The following is a 22,273-nucleotide window of genomic DNA, read 5'->3' on the forward strand; positions in this document are numbered from 1 at the left end:
TGTGCCGCTGGTGAGGCAGTGGTGCTACAGTGTGCCGCTGGTGAGGCACTGGTGCTACACAGTGCCATTGGTGAGGCAGTGGTGCTACAGTGTGCCACTGGTAAGGCAGTGGTGCTACACAGTGCCATTGGTGAGGCAGTGGCTTCTACAGAATGCTTTTGGTGAGATACTAGAAGCCGTCATGGACCTTGGTGGTCAAGTAGGTCCTTCCTGCTACAGAGGGCTGTTGGTGAGAGACACTGGCCGCTACAGAATGCCGTTGGTGAGACACACTAGCCGCTACAGAATGCCGTTGGTGAGACACACTAGCCGCTACAGAATGCCGTTGGTGAGAGACACTGGCCGCTACAGAATGCCATTGGTGAGGTACTGGAAGCCGTCGTAGAGCTTGGTGGTCAGGGAGTGCAGGCTGGACTCCACCAGGTTGTCCACCAGCAGCTGCAGCTGCTCCTCCGTCATGCTCATGTGGAACCGATCCTTCAGTCCCCGCACTGTGCTCACCCCCTTGCTGAAGCAGGGCAGCTGGGACCCTGGAACAACAACAGTCAGCCCACTGACCCTTTATTCCTCCCCCCAAATGGAGTATGGCTGCCTGCATGTTGGGGTAAAAACAGTTATACACGTAAAAGCCCACTCATGTACATACGAGTGAACATGGGAGTTGAAGCCCACAAATGAAGAAGAAGACCCTTATTTCTTTCACAAACAGGCCTGTCCAGCCACAACAAATACTGTACCAGAAACTTCAGTGCATGCGTGCGTGCGTGCATGTGTGTGTGTGTGTGTGTGTGTGTGTGTGTGTGTGTGTGTGTGTGTGTGTGTGTGTGTGTGTGTGTGTGTGTGTGTGTGTGTGTGTGTGTGTGTGTGTGTGTGTGTGTGTGTGAGAGAACATAAGTGTGTGCAGCATGTGCATCTTTAAGAATGTAAGTGCATGCATGCATGTGTGTATTCTTGTGTGTGCATGTGTGTGTGTGTGCATGTGTGTGTGTGTGTGTGTGATTGTGTGTGTGTGTGTGTGTGTGTGTGTAAGTATATCTCTGTGTGTGTGCATGTATATGTTTCTTTGTGTGTGTCTATGTGTGTGAGTGTGAGTGTGCACACGTATGTCTGTCTGTATGTCTCTGTGTGTAGCGTTCACGAATGCCCGTGTTTGTGTACACGTTCGTTGCGTGTTTGCTGCATATGGCGAGGAGGACAGAGAGGGGCAAGTGGCTGACCTGTCTGCATGATCTCCACCAGGGGCAGGATCTTGTCCATGTGTTTGCGGGAGGCCACAAAGCCCTGCAGCATCAGGATTTTGAAGTACTCAAACATGTCGCTGCCCTGTCCCCCCATCACCTGCACACACACACACACACACACATGATAATAATCATAATACTAATTGCTGTTGTAATATTATGATATGATATACGTTATAATATGATAATAATATATTAAATATCATAATAAAATTGATAATAATAATAATAATAATATTGATACAAGTATCATGATATAATGTATGTTACAAGTGATAAGAAACTCTAGGGAGAGCTGGACAGTACACGGTCTTCAGAGAAGAAGCCCCCCCTCAGTCAAGTGTTTCGGCACTTAACTCCTTACGCTCTAAGGGGGCCGGGCCGCACCCAGGTTATGACTCCTGGATGCCGCCTTTTTCTTCTTCTTTTTTCCTGCTCCTCAGCAGGTTCTAACCCGCGCCTGCAGGGTGGTCGCCACTTCAGGACTGTCACCTTTACTGGCAGACGTTTTAACCAGATCCATCGTACGCCTTGTCTGAGTTGGGAAATTAAATCCTTATGAAGTTTACTTTCATTCCTCCTCGACCAGATCCAGCTGGAACTCTTTTCTGTTGCTTCTGCCATTGCCTTGAGAGCCCATGTCCTCTCTCTGCCAGAAATCAACAGCTGTTTCATGAGGCTGTAAGCAGATGCGCCCACAAACCCTCTTGCACCAATCTCTATGGTGTGGACTTTGGCTTGGAAGCCAGATTCTCTCAGGCTGCTGGTTAGAATAGCATACTTCTCGGTCTTGTAGATGTGGGCTTCCTCCATTCTGTTTTCGTATGGCACAGTGAGCTCAATCAGAATCGCTTGTTTCGTTGCCTTGGAGTGGAGTACTATGTCAGGTCTCATTCCGCTCTTGCTGATGATTTCCATGTGTTATGGATAATCATCATAATAATGATAAATATTCATGAAGTGCCTTTCCATGTACCACATGTTCAATTGTGCTGCGTAATGTAAAAACAGATTAAAACATGCACAGTGGTGTATGTGAGTGAGTGATTATAATCACCCAGATTTGGTTTTAAGAATCATGATATGGTTTAATCTCATGGAGCCATGCACCCGAGCACTGCTCTGCTGTCAAAATTTGTCTCAATAAAACAGTTTCCTCTGGTTGTGCGACACTACCGCGAGCGACATTACCGCGAGTAACACTACCGCGTGCAACACTAACGCGAGTGTAACCCTACCGCGAGTATCACTTCCGCGAGTAACACTTCCGCGCGTGCACCGTTGTCGCACGTTTAACACTACCGCGTGTAAGACTACTGCGTGTAACACTTCCGCGCGTGCAGCATTGTCGCGCACTTTGTTTCAAACAGGTGCTGGTCACTACCGCAAAGAGAGAGTGGAAGTTCACTCAAGTGAGTTTGAGCGGCCACAAGAGAGAGTGTAAGTTCTTTTGGTTAGCACAACAAGCGTTGAGTTAGTGTTCAAGGACAGTGTTCTTCTGTCGAACACGCACTTTGCTTCAAACGTTGGCCATGGAGGTAATAAAGTCTCGTTACTCCAATGACAAGATCCTCTACAACTGGTATATTTACCGTCGAGACCGTATAAATAAAACAACGGTCAACTGGCGCTGCGTACAGGACACATGTAAAGGGAGAATCAGCACACCGCTTGACTACCGCAATGGTGCGGTCCCCAATGTAAAATATGACCACAACCACCCTGCCAACCCAGCTGACGTCCAGAAGCAGAAAAGTGTTGCTGAGATGAAAGAAAGAGCCGCTGCTACCGATGCACCACCTCGAAGGTTAATTGGTGAAATGATGGCAAATTTGACTGATGAGACGCTGACCAATTTGCCACAGAGATCATCACTCAGGCGAACAATTCAGAGAAAACGGAAAAGAGATGATGCCTTTCCCCCTCTGCCACGAAATTTGGAAGACTTCGAAATTCCGGAACAATTCAGAGACAGTAGGGTTACACTCGCGTTACTGTTGCACACGCGGAAATGTTACTCGCGGAAGTGTCACTCGCGGTAGGGTTACACTCGCGTTAGTGTTACACGCGGTAGTGACGCTCGCGGTAGTGACCCGCACCCGTTTTCTCTACATAAGGCATAAACCGCAATGGAAGGGAACTAACTTCTACACTACAGTATTTTTGAATGTGTTAACATATTATTCATAGGTAAAACAGAATATTTTCTGCTTCCCCCCCCTCCTCCCTCCCCCACATCAGTAAGGCATGGAAGCCTGCAGACACTGTAAACTCCCCGAGGTTGACTGGGTTAAAGTGCTGTGATATTGGTGTTATGGTATAAAATGTTATCATTTAGGTATTGTGATACGTTTATATACAGGGTATGTATGGGTAATTGCAAATGATCCAGTCAAAGCGACCAGCTAAATGTGTGTACAGTAAAGATAACATGTCGTACAATAGTCAAACGCAGTTCTTTTGTTTTCGAAGGCTTTTTCCAACTGGTTGCACCAAGAAAAGTTCATCTGTTCATTCTTTTCAATGTTTTGTTGAAATTTGAAATGGCAGAGGTGCCTGAGGGTAAATGCAAACGAGCTATGTTGACAATTAAAACAGAAGCAGGTCTTGAACTCATTAGCCATAACTTATTATTGGAACATCGCACCAGACTGTTGTATTGTTGGTTTTGATCACACATGCACACAAACACACAAACAGACATCTAAACACACACACCCCACACCCCACACAAACACACCCTTTTGAGAGTGCTCAGTAGCTGTGCAGCATCGTTCGCAAATAGACTCACGTCAAAATATCCAATGGTCGGATTGCAAACGACACTATTTTGCAGATGCCTGTCAAAACTGACATTCTGATCCGTCACCAATATGCTTTCTTAAATTCTCCCAGCACTGGAAATGAGCATTTAAAATATCCATTCAAACCAACTATCTTAAACTGCGTCAAAATTCAAGTCCTACAACTTGCTTCCATTGATTTTAGGATTTTGAAGAGCATGTTTGTAACCTTGGTCAGCAGTGGTGCGCGAAGAGAAGAAAGAGCACAAAAATAGTCAGAAATAGCTGATGTTTGACTGGTTCTTGGAAATGGATATTCATCAAAGTATTAGAAAAAGGTCGAAGCAGACATTAAATTGTGAAATGTAACTGTTAAGAACGCTTTGAAGTGGGGCGGTATACGAATCGTTTGCAATTAGAGGCTGTTCGCAATTACCCATACCTACCCTATACAATCTTTATCTGTCTATACAAATATCTATATCTATATATCTACACATATATCTATAAACAGCAACAAGTGCCCACCTCCACAAACTCGGAGGTCAGCTTGAAAGGTGAGTTCTCAAAGCCCAGATTCTTGCCGGGCGAGGTGGACAGAATGAAGCCAAAGTCAATGTGGATGATGTGGCCCTCCGCATCCAGCAGAATGTTCCCATTGTGCCTGAAAATACTATGCACACTCAATGCCCAATGCCCCACCCACAGCACCACACACACACACAAGAAAAAAAAGAAAAAAAACCAAAAAGAAACCCATATCTGAGCAAGTCTTAGTACTGGCGTTGCCAAGATCAGATGGGAGCAGCTGGCATCATCTCTGCAGAGCACACTGAACAACGCAGCCTTTGGCAACAACTGTGGGAGGGTCAGTCGCTACAACAGCTTAAATTAACAAGGGGACAAATGCCACGCTGATCAATACACCCTATTTTGAGGTTAAAGGTCCCACAGCTTTTTACCGCCACTGGGGCAGTAAAATCCTATCCACTGCGTCTAGGGCTCAGCATAGGAAGGTGGGGCCCATTCCTCCCCTTTCAGCCTTTTCAACCTTCCCCAAATGAAATCAGGTACCAGAGAAATGTGTCTTTCCCCAAGGACACAACACCATGCCAAACAAGAGAGGCAAGGCCTTCAAGACTCACTTGTGATACACTTAAAAAAAATTTTTTTTTTAAATCTAATCATTAAAATGTGTTCTGTATTTGTTATTATAAAGCTTCGCGTTTAAAAAGAAAAGAAAAAAAAAGAAAAAAAAAGTCCTAACCAGATTCGAACCCCGCGTGTTCGGGTGAGAAGAAACTGCCTTATCCATTACACTATCGTGGCTCCTTAACTGATGTTCTAAAATTTAACATCTGAACATACTTTATTAAAGGGCAATAAATCAATTGCGGTATTCGCAGTGAGAATGCTGTTTAAATCAAATTATTCTGGTGTATCTTGGGCATTCAAAAAATCTTTAAGGGCAATGAAAAATTCTTTTTAATGGCTATTGCAGCAATCACACTGCAACATTTAGCCGTTTTCACTAGATCTAGATAGATGTACAAGTTTAGTTACACCCGCAGGGAATGTAGTATGACATAGTTGTATAGTTTTAAAGTTGATATGAAAATTTAGTATTTTGTTAAACTAATAACATGTAGAGCCAAGTGCAACTTCATTTTGAGAAAAGTCAAGACTGGAAATTTTTTCGTTTCATCGTGATCAGTTCAAGGGTATTAACTCGCATGGTTTACAATTTTTAACTGTGAATTCCGACTGATTCTGTGGATATTTTTATGGCAGTTTGGGGCATAATCCAGTAAGTGATGAGGCGTTCACAAATCTTTCTCTAAATAAATATTTAACGGTCTCCTTCAACTTTCCATCACATGTTATTGTGTATTGTCCATTGAATACAGGATTGAACGGGCAGGTCAACAACTTGAAACAAAATGGCGTCGTTCACGTTCGCGAAGAATATGAGCACATGCTTTGAATGTGTATAAATATGTGTACACAACTGATTTTTGCCCATGACTTCAGGGCTCAGCCAACAGATCTGTAAAGTCCAGTCGTCGTACTGATTTTGGTATTTTCCGAAAAAGGCCACTTGGGCGAATGAACATAGTGAAAGCCCTGTACACTGCGAGTAAAACACACAAGCTTTTTTATGTATTGAGTATAATTTCAAAATGTAATGTTTAAGATGAGAAAGATCAGTTTAAAGCAAATTAAGTCCCCTAGCATTAATTACAGAGTAATTTCCCTTCTTTACTATCTGCACCAAAACGTTTGCAAAATAAATAAAACTTCCATGCTTAGCAAAAGAAGTTCCTGTTTGAACAAAAAATGATAATAATGACTGCTCTTGTTGTTACAATACAGATCAAAGTGCCAAGTTTAGAGAATACAAAAAATATAAATAAATATAAGTTAATGCAGTTTGCATATAATTAGGCTTCATTTTTTTCTTCTTTTTTTTGTGCCCATCCCAGAGGTGCAAGATTGTTTTAAACAAGATGACTGGAAAGAACTGAATTTTTCCTATTTTTATGCCTAATTTGGTGTCAACTGACAAAGTATTTGCAGAGAAAATGTCAATGTTAAAGTTTACCACGGACACACAGAAACACACACACACACAGACAACCGAACACCAGGTTAAAACATAGACTCACTTTGTTTACACCAGTGAGTCAAAAATGGGCATCAAAACCTGATCACCCTATTTTACTGACTACAAGCTGCTTTTGATTATAAGGCACATCCTCCTGATTTGAAATAATTTTGGATTTAAGCACTACTCAAGGTGCAGCATATTTCAAGGTACACAAGAAAATGATAAACAAGAAGTCGAACATTCATGGGTTGATTGCTGTTGCTGCTATGGCCATGTTGAACCAATGTCAAAGCCCTGGCATCAACATAGGAACTCTGTTTACATGCTGCATCTTCTGCTTTGGTGTCTGCTCTGTCAATCCTGGCCTTCTTCAATCTGTCTAGTCCATGCTGCTCCCAGTGTGCTGTTTTCATTCTGATTCATAAGAAGACTACATTCCTTTACATTGCCAGCATGCTCATACTTCCAGCTTACAACCATTCTGATTCATGAGAAGACTACGTTCCTTTACATTGCCAGTATGCTCATACTTCCAGCTTACAACCATTCTGATTCACAACAGCCTTTCGACAGATAACACACAAACACCCACACATACTAAGATATACTGACACACACACACACACACACTAAAACACAATGACACTAACACAGACAGAAGCACAAACACACACACCAACACACATACCCTAACACACACAGACATTAACACACAAACACACACGCACAGACATCAACAAACACACACACACACACACACACTTGCAAATATAAACACAGACACACATACAGAAGCTAGCACACACAAACACACTCAACCCCAACCATGCTACCTTACCTACCCACTCCCCACACACACAACCCCATCAAATCCCTCACCACCCTATCCCACACACCACCACCACCACCACACCAAAACTGACCTGTCCTTGACCTGCATGAGGTAGCAGACGAGGCAGTAACCGGCGCAGCTCTGCACAAAGTTCTTCTGGGCAGTCAGGAACTCCTCGCTGTTGGCGGGGCCGAACTCGTGCACAAAGTAGTCCATCAGCGACAGCTTGCTGTGCTTCTTGATCTGGTGCAGTGACACCGCGTTGAGCACTGGCTCGATCATGCCGCTGTCGTTGGAGGTGACCACGATCTTGTAGGGCCGGATCCACAGGGGCACGTGCTCTAGGCTCCAGATGTTCTGATTGGACGGTAGCATGGACACACCATGAACACACATGCCACGCACACACACACACACACACACACACCATACACACACACACACACACCATACACACAAACACCACACACACACATACCACACACACGCACATGACATAAAACACCACACCACTCACACACCACAAACACACACACACACAATGCACACACCACAAACATATATACACACACACCACAAACACATATACACACACACCACAAACACACACACACACCATGCACTCACACACCATGCACTCACACATCATGCACACACACATCATGCACGTTTCCCCACCACACACCCACACACGCACACACACCATTCTTCACCCTCTGCCCAATAGTGTTCCCACCAACACACCCTGCCCTCCAGCCCCCCCACCCGGCTAATATCACTTAAAGTGGAAGATGTTAAACTGAAGACTACTACTACTACATCATGCACACACATAAACACAAACATATATCATGCATACACACACACATCATGCACACACCACACACATACATCATGTAAACAGACACACCACACACATACTACCATGCACGTACATAACACACACACACACACACACACAAACATGCAAGCACACACACTAACACTCACATCCATAGTCAGAATGCAGGGACAATTTTTGTTTTTGTGTGGTCATGAAAGAGATTCGTTTTACATATTCGTAATGTTGGGGACATACACACAAACACACAACGCCCCCCCCCCCCCCCCCCCCCCGTCCCCCACTCTCTCTCTCTTTCTCAAACAGACACAACCACATGTTCAACACCCCCCCTCCCAACCCTTCCTGACATGTATACATGCACCAAAAACACACTCACCCTGTCACAAAACCTCACCCCCACCCCCCAACACACACATACATAAACACACACTCACATACACACACACACACAAAAATACACAAACACACACGTACAAACACACGAACAACAATCACACAAACACACCCAACACACCCACACACAACACCCACACCCAAACACCCCCACCCCACTCACACCCAACCACCCACACACCTCCACCCACACCACACCCACAGCACACCTGTAGCTGCTTGAGGACCTGGTAGACCATGAGCTCTTGGCGCAGGTCGTCACCACACTTGACGATGACGGAGAGCAGGGCCCAGTTGGGCAGGTGGCCGTAGGGTGACGTCTCCCGGATGCGCTCCACCTTGTCTTCCCATGGCTCCTTCAGCGCCGCCGCCGAGGGGTCATCAGGGTCTCTCTATAGTGTCAACAGGGGGCAGACAATCAACAACACACCGTCTTACTCCCTTTCTTGAGTCTCTCTGGTGAACTGATTTGATTGCAGTGGGGGTGGGGTGGTTAGTAGTTGGGGAAGCGAGTTTAAAAATCTCTCTCATATATATATGTACACATAAACCTTTTTTTTCTCTTAAAGCAGATGCAGCACAGCCGATATAAATGAGTACATAACCGCTCACTTTTGACACCTCCCTGAAACTGAAAAAAATAAATCAATAAAATTTAAAAAAACCCAACCCACTCACCTCAAACTTTTTCTTAGGAGCGGAAATGTTCTCTGACAGGCGACGCCTGATATCTCCGGCAGCAATGTAGACCGGGTCCTTGCTGTCGGCACTTGTGGAGCTCTCCGTAGAGATCTGAGAGATGGTGTCGCTCGACCGGCATCGCAGGGCAAGCTGGAAAACAAGCCGGCACCACTGCGGTCAGGTCAGAGTAAGGTGGGGAATGCAGCAGGAGGACAAAAGGTGGAAGGGGAGAATTTCTGAGAAAGATCAGAGGTAGGTACTTTTATTATTATCATTACTATTGCTTATAGTCCAGCTGACTGCACAGGGCCATATCAGGACTGCCAAGCTACATAAATGTCCAACTACGTTAGACTGTCACATATACAAAAAAAATCATTGAGATAAACCCACAAAACACAGTTCATGACACATTATCTTAGCTCCTCAGGGGAAATAAGATTAGGCTGTGCTGAGGATGCAAGCCCTTCCGCTTAATTTATCATCCCCAGATTACAAAAAATCATAAAAAAGGAAAAAAAAAATACTTCAAAGCAAATTTAAAAAATAATAAAAAGGCCATATAGGCAAACAACACCGCAGAAAGGACAGCTAGTGCACATCCCAGTGTTTATAATCTCACTACCTAACCCCCAGAGCAAAACAGTACAGATAGTACATCATGGAGAGCAGGAAAAAAAAAAGCGTCAAGGCTTGCTCGAAAAAAACCAAAGGGGAAAGGAGACAACAATGATGGAAGAAAAAAGGCAGAAATAAAGAGAAGTTAAAGAGGACAAAACAATACTTCAAAGCCAAACAAAAAATACATGAAAAAGGCAAAAAAGGCAAATAACACTGCAAAATGGACAGCTAGTGCCCATCCCAGTGTTTACAATCTCACTACCTAATCACCAGAGCAAAACAGCACAGACAGTACATCATTCAGAGCAGAAAAGAAAAAAAAAAACAGTGTCAAGACTTCTCGAAAAAAAAGAAAGGGGAATGGACTGGGAGGGCAGAAAAAAAGAGACAACAGTGAAGGGAGAAAAAAGGCAGAAATAACAAGAGCAATAGAAAGGAAAAAATTTCCAGCACAGAATTTCCAGAAGGCAGGGATACCATATCTACTGATCGCACAGGGGGGAGGAAGGTACTGTAAACTACCTTGTAAGTGTGAGTGAGAGTGCATGTATGCGCACACGTGCGTGCATGCGTGCACGGTTGTGTATTTATAAAATGCGTGATCAGTCATGCATGTTTTGAGTACAGTCTGCATGCCTGGGGGTCTGGTGAGGACAGGTTTGTGCTCTGGCACTAAAAGCTTTTAGAACCCCCCCCGCCCCCCCGCAACAAAAAAAAACAACAACCAGAAAATCTTTTGAAAAAAGAGAAGAAAATTCCACTTTGTTTATTTTTCAGGTGGAAATGGTGCTAGAATATTAGCAAACATATCAAACACAACAACTAGTACAATTATGTTGTTTCCTCCACTATCATGTTGTTTTCAGCGTAAACACTATATATAAACACTCTCATACACCCACCCACACACCCTCCCACCCAAATATCCACAAACACTATTACACAATATCACAACATAAAAGCTCACTGTAAACAACAATATTTTGGCTTAAGGCTTTCATCTTGAGGGTTTCCTTGTAAATGACAACCCAATAATGTAGGTCTCAAGCTAAAATATTGGGTTTTTCCTATACCTACTTCTGTCGATGTAGCTTGTAGCATGTAATCATCACCAGGATAACTGGAATCACTTCAACTGATCAACAATAACATTACCTTCATTTTCTAACACGCTTTTGTAGTTGCTATTGTCGGTGTTGTGCAGAAAATCAAACAAATTTCTAACCACCTCTTCTGTGCCGTATGTCCTGGCAGCCATGTTGACTCACTCAACAGCTTTTCGCTTTACAACCCCCCCCCCCCACCCCCCCCCCAAAAAAAACTGCATCAAAATCCAGCCAAAACTTGCTGAGATATTGCTACGAACATGCATCAAGGCAGTCGCTATTTGCAAAGAAGTAATCGTTTTCAAATGTGTGGCTGGACTTTTGATAACTCTGCAATCGGAAGTGGAAGGTACAAACAGAAAAGAAAATTAGGTACAATTAGGTCATATTCATGCACAGAAGCTAGGACATACCTTTGACACTGACAATTCTGTCAATTTTTCGCCCGAAGAACAAATTCACATGAACATGCATATGATTATAAACAACAACAAAAAAAAAACATACATGTGCACAACAACAGGCATACGTTGCCAAAAATTGCCAGCAGGCACCTCAAATGACCCAAGCGCAAAAAAAACAGAGAAAAGATTACAACAAAGTAAAAATTCTCCCAACTAGCAAATCCAAGAAAAAGACAATAAATATTCAAGGATGAACAGACCAGCAAGGTAAACAAAAAAAACAAAAAAAAAAGGAAAGGGAAGAGACGACAGAAAGAAAAGGAAAAAGCCAAAAAACAAGGAGAGTGATAGAAAAGAGGAAATTTCTGGCACTCAATTTCCAGGTGGGGATACTGTTCTTGCTGAAAGAGCCCCCGGTTTCCCAAAGCAAAGGGCAGACAACCTTGTCTTGTTTCTTATAAGTTATGGCAAACTGTCTTGCTTGTCCAATGCCAACTTATTTGAACAACCCCCCCACTCCTTCCCCCAACGCGGGGCCCAGTCCTCTCCTTTCACTGTTTTAACCATTCCTCGACCAAACTCAGGTACACCCATTCACAGACCTGGGCAGAGGGAGGAAATTCACAGATAAGTGCCTTTCCCCACAGACACAACAGCATGCCGAAACGGAGCCTCGAACCCTGATCGCTGGTGAACAAGGGATCAGAAGCCTGGCACCTGACTGAGTCTGCCAATGCGACCCCTTTAGTTTATACCTGTTTGATTTACTCTACGATATCATAAAATGGCTTGACGCACTGTCCTCCTCAGTGTGTCATGACATCCTTTGTCAAAGAAAAATGAAATCATGGTAATAATGCCAACAAAGTAAACAAGATGAATAAATGAATAAATAAGCCAACTGAACATCCAGAAAATCAACAAAATGCCACATTCACGTAACTGGAGATACAGTTTAACAAGGCTACAAAATCTCAGCAATGTGAAAGAAAAGGTAATGCACTGCCAAAGTAAAGTTGCTTCATAAAGTTCTGTCAGTAAGTTCCCAAGCCAAAATGAGATTACAGACAGATAAAGCAATCCAGATGAAAGCAGCAAGGAAAAAAGTAAAGTAAACAGACAGGGGAAAAGAAGAAACAAAAGACATGAAATGAGGAAAAGAGAAAAGAAAAAGGAACAAGACAGGACACAGAAACAAACCATTCCCATGATAAATAAAACACAACCATCTGTATGAACAACATTCTTTTTTGTCTTCTGCATTGGACGGCTGCAACTTCCACTCTATTTCTCATCCAGCAGACTTTTACATGAGTTGCCATTTGAACTCCACTATATAGGCAGTCATACTCTGTGTTTTTAGGGTGTACTAGTTATGTCCATGTGTTTCCATAACGCTGGGCCTGACTGGATGTCCAAAGGCCTAACCACTCAGCTGTCATGCCCATCATAACAACACAGATTTGATGATATGCATTTGATTATTTAGCATGATATATATTTGATCATTTTGAATAATATCTATCTCTCTGTCTGTCACATCTGCACATAAAACATTTTACCCCTGTTCAATCTCAAAAAACAGTATGGGCAGTAAATGAGACATTTATTCTGACCTTGAACCAAATCAATCAAGGCCATTAAGATCAGACATTCCTCATATTTTGAAAATATACACCTGGGTCATTCAACAGATAAAAAGTAAACAAATAAAATGAATGAATAAATGTGACAGAAAACAAGATACTATACTCCATGCAGGCAAACAAATGACACTGATTTTCAAGGAACCCTTGCTGCTGTGCACATATAGTTTTGTCAGTAGGCTCCATAATTAAAAATGAAAAACATATCATGAATAAAATAAATAATAAACATCCAGAGGTCAGGCTAAAAAAATGTAACTGTGTCAATTTTTCAACAGACTTTCAAACTGCAGACCCACTGATCCTGACTCTTTCACAACCAATCAATGGATTCTCATAATGTCACTCACACTCACACAGTCACTGTGTTCCACACTACTAATTCACAATTGTGAGAATCTGAGATTCATCATTACTGCTCCTTTTCCTTAACCCTCAAAGTGCTGGATATAATAAAACATGCTTACAGAAATCATGCTTAAAACAAAGGGATAGTTTGCCTCCGCTACCTGTGCTCTGATTTGGGGCATTTGTATGCTTATCAGTAAGAATAAATAGGTAAACCTATACATTTTTGGAAAGTAGAGTGAATGAAGAATCAGATAAAAGTAAGAAAAAGGCTGTACCTTGTAAGTAGTTGGAGATATTCCACAGGATATAAACAACAAATTTTGCAAACTTGTTTTCCAAAAACGTCAACCACAATGTTTATAGGTATTTTCACATCTTTTACAGAGTCAAAATCTCAAAATTGGCATTAAACTGTGCAGAAAATGTTCTGGCTGCAGAATTATGAAATGAATATAACTGAAACAATGAAATTATAAGCACTGTATTATTTGTTTGAGACACACCCACCGACGCCACGCACGCGCACATCTACAATACTTTATGCAATCACAGGCAAAAACAGAAATAAATGTTTTCTTTTAGCTCATGTTGCTTTCAAAAGCAGCAAGAATGCTTTCAATCAAAATAATTTCCAGTTTTCTAGCTTGATTTGGTCAAGAAATCGCAATAGACCCATGCCTAACCCACTTTACCACCCCTCCCCACCCCCATCACCCACCCCCCAGTTTTTGTGGCTGGAGACACAAAACTGAATGAACAACAAGCAAGCCAGCATGCCCAAGTGTCAAAATAACAAAGCCGTTTTCACCAGAATCCCTGTCAGCAAATGAATCATCACTAGTGACAAGGTCACTCATTTCCTGAGCTGTTTCAACTTCAGTGTCACTAATTGTTTACAAAAAATACGAAGATCTGGACTTATAAACTCGGTCAAAGTTTGTGCAAACACAAGCAGGGAGGCAGTAACACCAGAACGAGGCAGTTTTACGAAGGCTGCCGAGCATAGCCGTACGATGTCGGACCTTATGTAAACAGAGCCACGATCGTGGCCCATCGCACTTTACCGGGAAAGCCACGATCGTGGCTCATCGCGCTCTCCGGGTTAACTTTCACCCATCTAATTCTCCCCGTAAAAAAACAAAGGAAATACATAAGATTACTTCAACTTGGGAACTTCAATCCATAGACAAATCTGTAAAGAGATCCCCCCCACACCCCCCTCTCTGGTCCCAGGCATGAGATTGGGAAATTGTGATTGAGTCTGAAAGGTGGGGGCCTGGGGGCTGCAGAAGGCCCCCAGTGGGGGTCCATGGGGCAGTGCCCCTGGTGGGGGTCTGGGGGCGAAGCCCCCTGAAGCTAAAGGTTTTTCTCAATTTCAAACCATATAATCTGCACCTGCAGGCCACCAATGCTGCTGAGGTATTCCAACCCACAGAATACAAAAATCAGTCCAATTCTTCATAAACTGAAGTATTTTTGCTTCCAAAACTGTAAAGTCAGCCTTGGGGGCATGATTTTCATGGTATGTACACTGCTTTAAATACAACTCTGTGTGTTAAACTCTTTGTGTGAGTGAGTGAGAGTGAGTGAGTGAGTGAGTGAGTGTGTGTGTGTGTGTGTGTTTTCAAGGAAAATGTTCTTAGCACACACGTTTGCACTGTACCAATATAACTGACCATCTGGTTTCTTCAGCCTTAGTCTCTGTTCCACTGACAGTCATGTGTGTTGGTTGAGGAAAGAATGGGGGAAGTGGAATGACTGGAGGGAGGAGTGGGTGCTTCTGTGACTGGTTATATCACTTCCAAGCAGTCAAGGATTCTCAGCTGGAGCTAGTGGTCAGTGTCTTGGCTCAATGCCAAAATTGCCACAGTCATTGACAGTGGTTTCATACTCCCCCCCCCTCCTCCCCCCCTTTCCTTCAGCACTGGTAGGAGACTCAAGAGAAGTGAAGTCTGCAGGAAGGGGGTGGGGGTTTGGGGAGTGACTTTTTTCTCTCTGAAATCAACTGCTCTTCCGCTGAAAATATCGGATCCCTGAGAGTTCCCAAGCATGGACTCCGTGTGTGTGTGTGTGTGTGTGTGTGTGTGTGTGTGTGTGTGTGTGTGTGTGTGTGTGTGTGTGTGTGTGTGTGTGTGTTCAGGGGAGAAAGAAAGAGAGAGAGAGAGAGAGAGACAGCAAGCGAGTGTGAGTGTGCACACACGCGTGTGTATGAGTGGTTTCAATTCAACTGTGTGTAAACAAGAGAGAGACAGTGAGGGAGGCAGACAGAGAGGGGAGATGGTAGGAGGAAAGAATGCAAGTTGTATTTATGCATGTGTATGCACTGCTTTCAAGATCAATAGATCCCTCTCTCCGTGTGTGTGTGTGTGTGTGTGTGTGTGTGTTCAATACAACTCTGTGTGTATATGCAAGAAAGAGAGAGAGAGACAGAAAGAGGGAGAGAGGGACAAAGAGACAGAGAGAGAGGGGGGGAAGGTGGGAGGAAAAAGTGCAAGTTTGTATGTATGCATATATGTACATTGCTTTAAATACAATTGTGTGTGTGTGTGTGTGTGTGTGTTTAATCTCCGTGTGTGTGTGCTTGAAAGAGAGAGAGTGTGTGTGTGAGTGTGCACGCGCATGTGCGTATTATTAAGCTCTGTGTGATTGTGTGAGTGCTCATAATATTATGTGTGCACATGTGCAAGTGTGAAGGAGAGAGAGATAAAATAAGAAACAGAGTATGTGTATATGTGAATGCATTCATGTGGATTTGTTTTTTTTCAAAGTGTGTGTGTGTGTGTGTGCGCGCGCGCGCATTCAATTCAGCTCTGTGTCTGTGCGTGTGTGTGTAACTTCGGTAATCTGGCCGGCTATAGGTCTCAAATCTAAATACACTGACTCATGCCATGAACTGTCTGTACTACAGAAGCCTCGGCTGTGTCAGAAAAGGCACTGACTTCAATCAGTCGCAACCTTGGCAGCTTGTGTGAATGAACAGAGGGTCAAGCAGATGTACCCACGGCCCTTGTGGCTTGATAGGGATGGAGATCGCGCGCACTGATGCATCTGTGCGTGCACGCAAGTTTGTGTGTGTGTGTGTGCGCGTGCGCTCACATGTCTGTGCCGGCCGTGTGTGTGTGTGTGTGTGTGATCGACGGCATGTGCGCGCGTGCGTGCTTTTCACAGTGCGTTAGGAAACTTTCGGATTTCGATTCTAGTACTCTGACAAGTAACTGGATCGCCTCTCAAGGGGTTAACAAACGACGCTTTCCAAAGACCATTCCGTTTTCATTTTTGACAGATCATCGGTAAACAATATAGAACTTGACGGTCCATCAGCTTTTTCTTTCTTTTTTCTTCTAGAAAACGGCCGCTCAGTTTTTAATGCAAATGTGAAAACAGATTTCTGTGCCTAGACTGAAGAGTTGCACCCATACAATCTGACACCAATCGCACTTGGCCTTGCCCGGGTGTCAATTTTGTGAATGACGTTGCCTACCGTAAAGTTATTTTTTTTATTCTTCACTTCTGTTTTCACGATCTCATCTTGCCAGACCCAGTTCCACTTATTATTCACTCCTTTATTGATCTCTGCTGCAAAAATCCTCTAATCCTTTGTGAGTTTTCTCATTTTGTCAATGACTGAAGACGATTGACAAAATCAGGTATCTTTGCAAGTGGTGAAGCCCGCGAGAGAGTTTTGTAATTCCAACCGAATACGGATAAGCTGAATGATGACAGAGGAGCAAAGGAACACTTATTCTCAATTGGTTCGCTTATCAAAACATGGGGTATTTTAGCAAACGCTGTGGGTCTGTCTTGTTGATCGGTCGGACAACGTTTGTGCAACCTTCGTGGGTCGGAAAAAAACCTCACAACCCCCTCCACCCCTATGATTTTCTCAACGGATTTATGCGAATCTCAAAAATGGCCTCTGGAGCCAATTTTTGGTTGGAAATCCGACTATAGTCGGAAAAATCTCATGCCTGTGGTCCAAACACAAGGAAATCAATCTTTAACTGGAATTTTTACCAAAGACATTTCAAACAACTTTGTCAACAATAGAAAAAAAAATTCTTTAAAAAGATGACAAAAGCTGAGTGATGTATAACACAGAGTCTGTCGAACAAAGGTTAATAAAACAAAGCTGAGCTGATGAGAATAAAACAAAAACCAAATGAAATGAAATGAGATTACTAAGAAAATCTTCTGAACACCACACCACTGTCAGTCACCCTCTCTGCAGCAAATATTTTCTATCCACACACACACACACACACACACACAAACACACACATATTTTCTGTCTCTTTGTCTGTCAGTCTGTCTGCATCACAAATTCACATGTATGCACGCAGCACGCACACAAACACACATTCATACACCAACATCCACACTCACACAAACACATGCATACACACACATACATACACAGACACACACACTAACACATACCCAGACTGTGACAGTAGTGGTGTACACTTGTGTTAATCAAACAGTGCTCACACTGACAAACAGTACACTTTGTCAGGTTAGAATCATCATCATCATCTTCATTATCATCATCATCGTCATGATCCTCAAGTGCTGTGGGGTTACTGCACTGTGTGTACTCACTGTCACCGATTCTGTCATGCTGACAGTCTCTGAATTTTCCTACACAAACACACAAAACCACCAACACTGACTTTTTCTTTTTAAACATACAAATATTATCCAAATATACAACAAATTATAAGGTGAAAGATTAATGGGCAATTAACTCATTTCCACTGTGTTTGATTGTTTGTCTGTCAGTCTGTCTGTTATTTTCCCTTTCTTTTGATTTCAATGCACTAATGATGTGATGTTCACTCTGAATGTATTGTGCTGTAATGTATTGTACTGTATCACTTTTTTGTCATAACAACAAGTTTCCTTGTAAGAAATTAAGGCTCACAGGTACCCACCACACCCACCTCTCCCACAGATGAGCATGTCAGCATAGTTCAGCACCATCCTAAAATATTTTTTTCTTTTCTTCTTTCCTGTCTGCAAGAAGCTACATGCCTGCTACAACTCCCCTAGACCAGCACAACATGACACCACTGCGGAAAAAAACAGGGTAGTTCACAAAAACAGCGGAAATCGATGGAGAACTGTTGATTCGTTTTCATGCTTCCGGAATCCGTAAATGGTTCAGTTTAAAATACCAACTGTACCACAGGGGAAGTAATCATGGTACGAGTTGTAACTGAAGTAGAATGAGTTAAAAAAAAAAAAAAAAAATTTTAAATTAAAAAAATATATACAAAAAGGCACCCACCGACATGATCTCATCATCCTCTTGCGACCAGCAGTCGGCGTCGTCAAAGTCAGCACCGGCGTAGCAGATGGTGAACTCTGTGCGGGGGGAGGAGCTGGAGGTGGCGGTGGCGCGGTGGTTGAGGTGGGTGAGGTCCTCCTCGGAGCGGGTGAAGCGCAGCGTGTTGTCTAGCATCTTGCTGGGCAGGGAGCTGGTCAAGGGGTTCTCGCACTGCAGGGTCTCCACATACATCATGTAGGGCGCCTGGAGGGACAGGGTGGGGGGTGAGGGTGGGGGTCAGCCGAGCAAGAGACACCCAACACATGATGGAACGTCAGAGGTGGGGAGGTGTGTGAAGGGGTAGGGGGGGGTATGAAGGGGTTGAGGGGGTAGGATGGTGGACATCCAAACATGAATGCTGCTCAAACCTAAACCTTAACTAATCTGGTAGATAATCTTGTAGATCTATAACTAAAGCTGGGTATCCAAACAAGATGATGCTCAAAGCTAAACCTTACCTAACATGGTAGATAACTAAAGCTGGGCATCCAAATATGAAGGAAGCTTAAATCTGAACCTTACCCAACTTTGTAGATAACTACCTTACTTAACCTTGTAGATAACTAAAGCCTCGCATCCAAACATGAATGACACTTAAACCTAAACCTTACCAAACCTGGTAGATAACTGAAACTGGGCATACAAATATGAATGACATTCAAACCCAAAACCTTACCTAACCTTGCAGACAACTAAAGCTAGGCATCCAAACATGAATGACTCTCAAACCTAACCCTCACCTAACCTTGTAGACAATAAAATCTGGTCTTCCAAACATGACTGACGCTCAAACCTAAACCCTACCCAGCCTTGTAGATAACTGAAGCTGGGCATACAAAATGAATGAAGCTCAAACCTAAACCTTACCTAACCTGGCAGATAACCTTGTAGATAACTAGGGCATTCAAACAAACTGATGCTCAAAGCTAAACCTTAGTGAACCTGGTAGAAACTAAAGCTGGGCATCCAAACATGAATGAAACTTAAACCTAAACCTAGTGAAGTGATGGCCTAGAGGTAAAGCATCCACCTTGGAAGCGAGAGAATCTGAGCGCGCTGGTTCGAATCACGGCTCAACTGCCAATATTTTCTCCCCCTCCAATAGACCTTGAGTGGTGGTCTGGACGTTAGTCATTCTGATGAGACGATAAACCAAGGTCCCGTGTGCAACATGCACTTAGTGCACATAAAAGAACCCACGGCAACAAAAGGGTTGTTCCTGGCAAAATTCTGTAGAAAAATCCACTTCGATAGGAAAAACAAATAAAACTGCACACAGGAAAAAATACCAAAAAATGGGTGGCGCTGTAGTGTAGCGATGCGCTCTCCCTGGGGATAGCAGCCTGAATTTCACACACAGAAATCTGCTGTGACAAAAACAGAAATACAAATACAAAACCTTACCCAACCTTGTAGATAACTGGAACTGTGAATCCTAATATGAATGAAGCCTAAACCTGAACCTTACCTAACCTTGAATCAGCTGAAGATTACTGAAACTGGGCATCCTTACATGAATGACTCATAAACCTAAACCTTACCTAACCTGGTAGATAACTAAAGTTGGGCATCCTAACATTAATGATGCTCAAACCTAAACCTTACCTAATCTTGTAGGTTACTGAAACTGGGCATCCTACCATGAATGACTCAGAAACCTAAACTTTACATAACTTGGTAGATAACTAAAGTTTGGCATCCTAACATTCATGATGCTCATACCTAAACCTTACCTAACCTTGTAGATAACTAAAGCTGGGCATATGTATATGACTGATGCTCAAAGATGAAACTTGCCTAACCTGGTAGATAACTAAAGCTGGGTATCCAAACAAACTGATGCTCAAAGATAAACCTTACCTAACCTGGTCGATAACTTTGTAGATAACTAAATCTGGGCATCCAAACATGAATGAAGCTTAAACCTGAACCTTACCTACCTTTGTACATATCCAAATCTGGGCGTCCAAACGTGATGCTCGAACCTGAACTTTACCTAACCATTATACCCCCAACTCACCCAATGTCGACTTGCAGTGTAACACCCCCACCCGCCCGGTACCGTCATCTAAACACATGCTTACTATGAACGCAGCCATTGTTGTTTACATAAACGAGACTCTCGTGAGATTCACAGCCTCGTTTTCGGCACTTCCTGCCATGCATTTTGCACTTTTCAGAGTCCGATTTGCTTGAATTTTGACAAAGTTGTGAATTTTTAAAGTTGCAAGACAAGTTTGATGATTGCTGAGAGCTTTAGTGTAATCTGAATGCCGATTCTGAAGATCACTTTGAACCGTTTTAATGATTTTTGCATGAGAATCTTGTAAAAATCGATAGCTGAAATTAAAACAATAACAATAACAACAACACATATCATACCTTGAAGGAACGAAAAAACCAAACCTAACCTTGTACATAATTGAAGCATAAACCTTAACCATATCTATCCTTGTATGTAATTGAAGTTAACCCTAAACCACACCTAACCTTGTAGGCAACTGAAGTTCAAACCCAAACCATACCTAACTGTACAGATAACTGAAGCTCAAAGCTAAACCATACCTAACCATATAGATAACTGAAGCTCAAAGTTAAACCATACCTAACCTTTAAGGTAGATGAAGCTCAAACCAAAACCGCACCTAACCTTGTAGGCAACTGAAGTTCAAACCGAAACAACACCTAACCTTGTAGGTAACTGAAGCTCAAAGCTAAACCACACCTAACTTTGTAGGTAGATGAAGCTCAAACCAAAACCGTTCCTAACCGTATAGATAACTGAGGCTCAAATCTAAACCACACCTAACTGTATAGATAACTGAAGCTCAAAGCTAAACCATATCTAACTGTATAGATAACTGAAGCTCAAAGCTAAACCACACCTAACTGTATAGATAACTGAAGCTCAAATCTAAACCATACCTAACCTTGTAGGTAGATGAAACTCAAACCTAAACCATACCTAACCTTGTAGGCAGATGAAGCTCAAACCTAAACCATACCTAACCTTGTAGGCAGATGAAGCTCAAACCTAAACCATACCTAACCTTGTAGGTAGATGAAGCTCAAACCTAAACCATACCTAACCTTGTAGGTAGATGAAGCTCAAACCTAAACTATACCTAACCTTGTATGTAGATGAAGCTCAAACCTAAACCACACCTAACCTTGTAGGTAGATGAAGCTCAAACCTAAACCGTTCCAAACCGTATAGATAACTGAGGTTCAAACCTACACCACACCTAACCTTGTAGGTAGATGAAGCTCAAACCTAAACCGTTCCTAACCGTATAGATAACTGAAGCTCAAACCTAAACCGTTCCTAACGGTATAGATAACTGAAGCTCAAACCTAAACCATACCTAACTGTAAAGATATCTGAAGCTCAAATCTACACCACATTGAACCTTGTAGGTAACTGAAGCTGGGCATCC

General features: G+C 42.9%; 1 protein-coding gene across 5 annotated transcripts in view; it reads right to left on the minus strand.

Moving 5' to 3' along the window:
- Positions 1 to 202: 202 nt before the first annotated feature.
- Positions 203 to 22,273, minus strand: part of LOC143291197 (phosphatidylinositol 4-kinase beta-like) — a 79,549-nt gene continuing 57,478 nt past the window's right edge. For 3 of the 5 annotated variants that reach the window (XM_076600933.1, XM_076600932.1, XM_076600930.1), the window contains 8 exons: positions 18,798 to 19,040; positions 18,110 to 18,148; positions 9,380 to 9,532; positions 8,911 to 9,093; positions 7,556 to 7,821; positions 4,553 to 4,688; positions 1,218 to 1,338; positions 203 to 530 (listed from right to left, as the gene is read on the minus strand). In XM_076600933.1, the coding sequence (XP_076457048.1) occupies positions 346 to 530; positions 1,218 to 1,338; positions 4,553 to 4,688; positions 7,556 to 7,821; positions 8,911 to 9,093; positions 9,380 to 9,532; positions 18,110 to 18,148; positions 18,798 to 19,040 (1,326 nt within the window). In that variant the 3' untranslated portion in view covers positions 203 to 345. The remainder of the gene's footprint in view (positions 531 to 1,217; positions 1,339 to 4,552; positions 4,689 to 7,555; positions 7,822 to 8,910; positions 9,094 to 9,379; positions 9,533 to 18,109; positions 18,149 to 18,797; positions 19,041 to 22,273) is intronic. The other 2 variants (XM_076600934.1, XM_076600931.1) reach the window with 1 other exon arrangement.

The sequence above is a fragment of the Babylonia areolata genome, chromosome 16 (genome assembly GCF_041734735.1).
Source record: "Babylonia areolata isolate BAREFJ2019XMU chromosome 16, ASM4173473v1, whole genome shotgun sequence".
NCBI classification, from domain to species: Eukaryota; Metazoa; Mollusca; class Gastropoda; order Neogastropoda; family Buccinidae; genus Babylonia; species Babylonia areolata.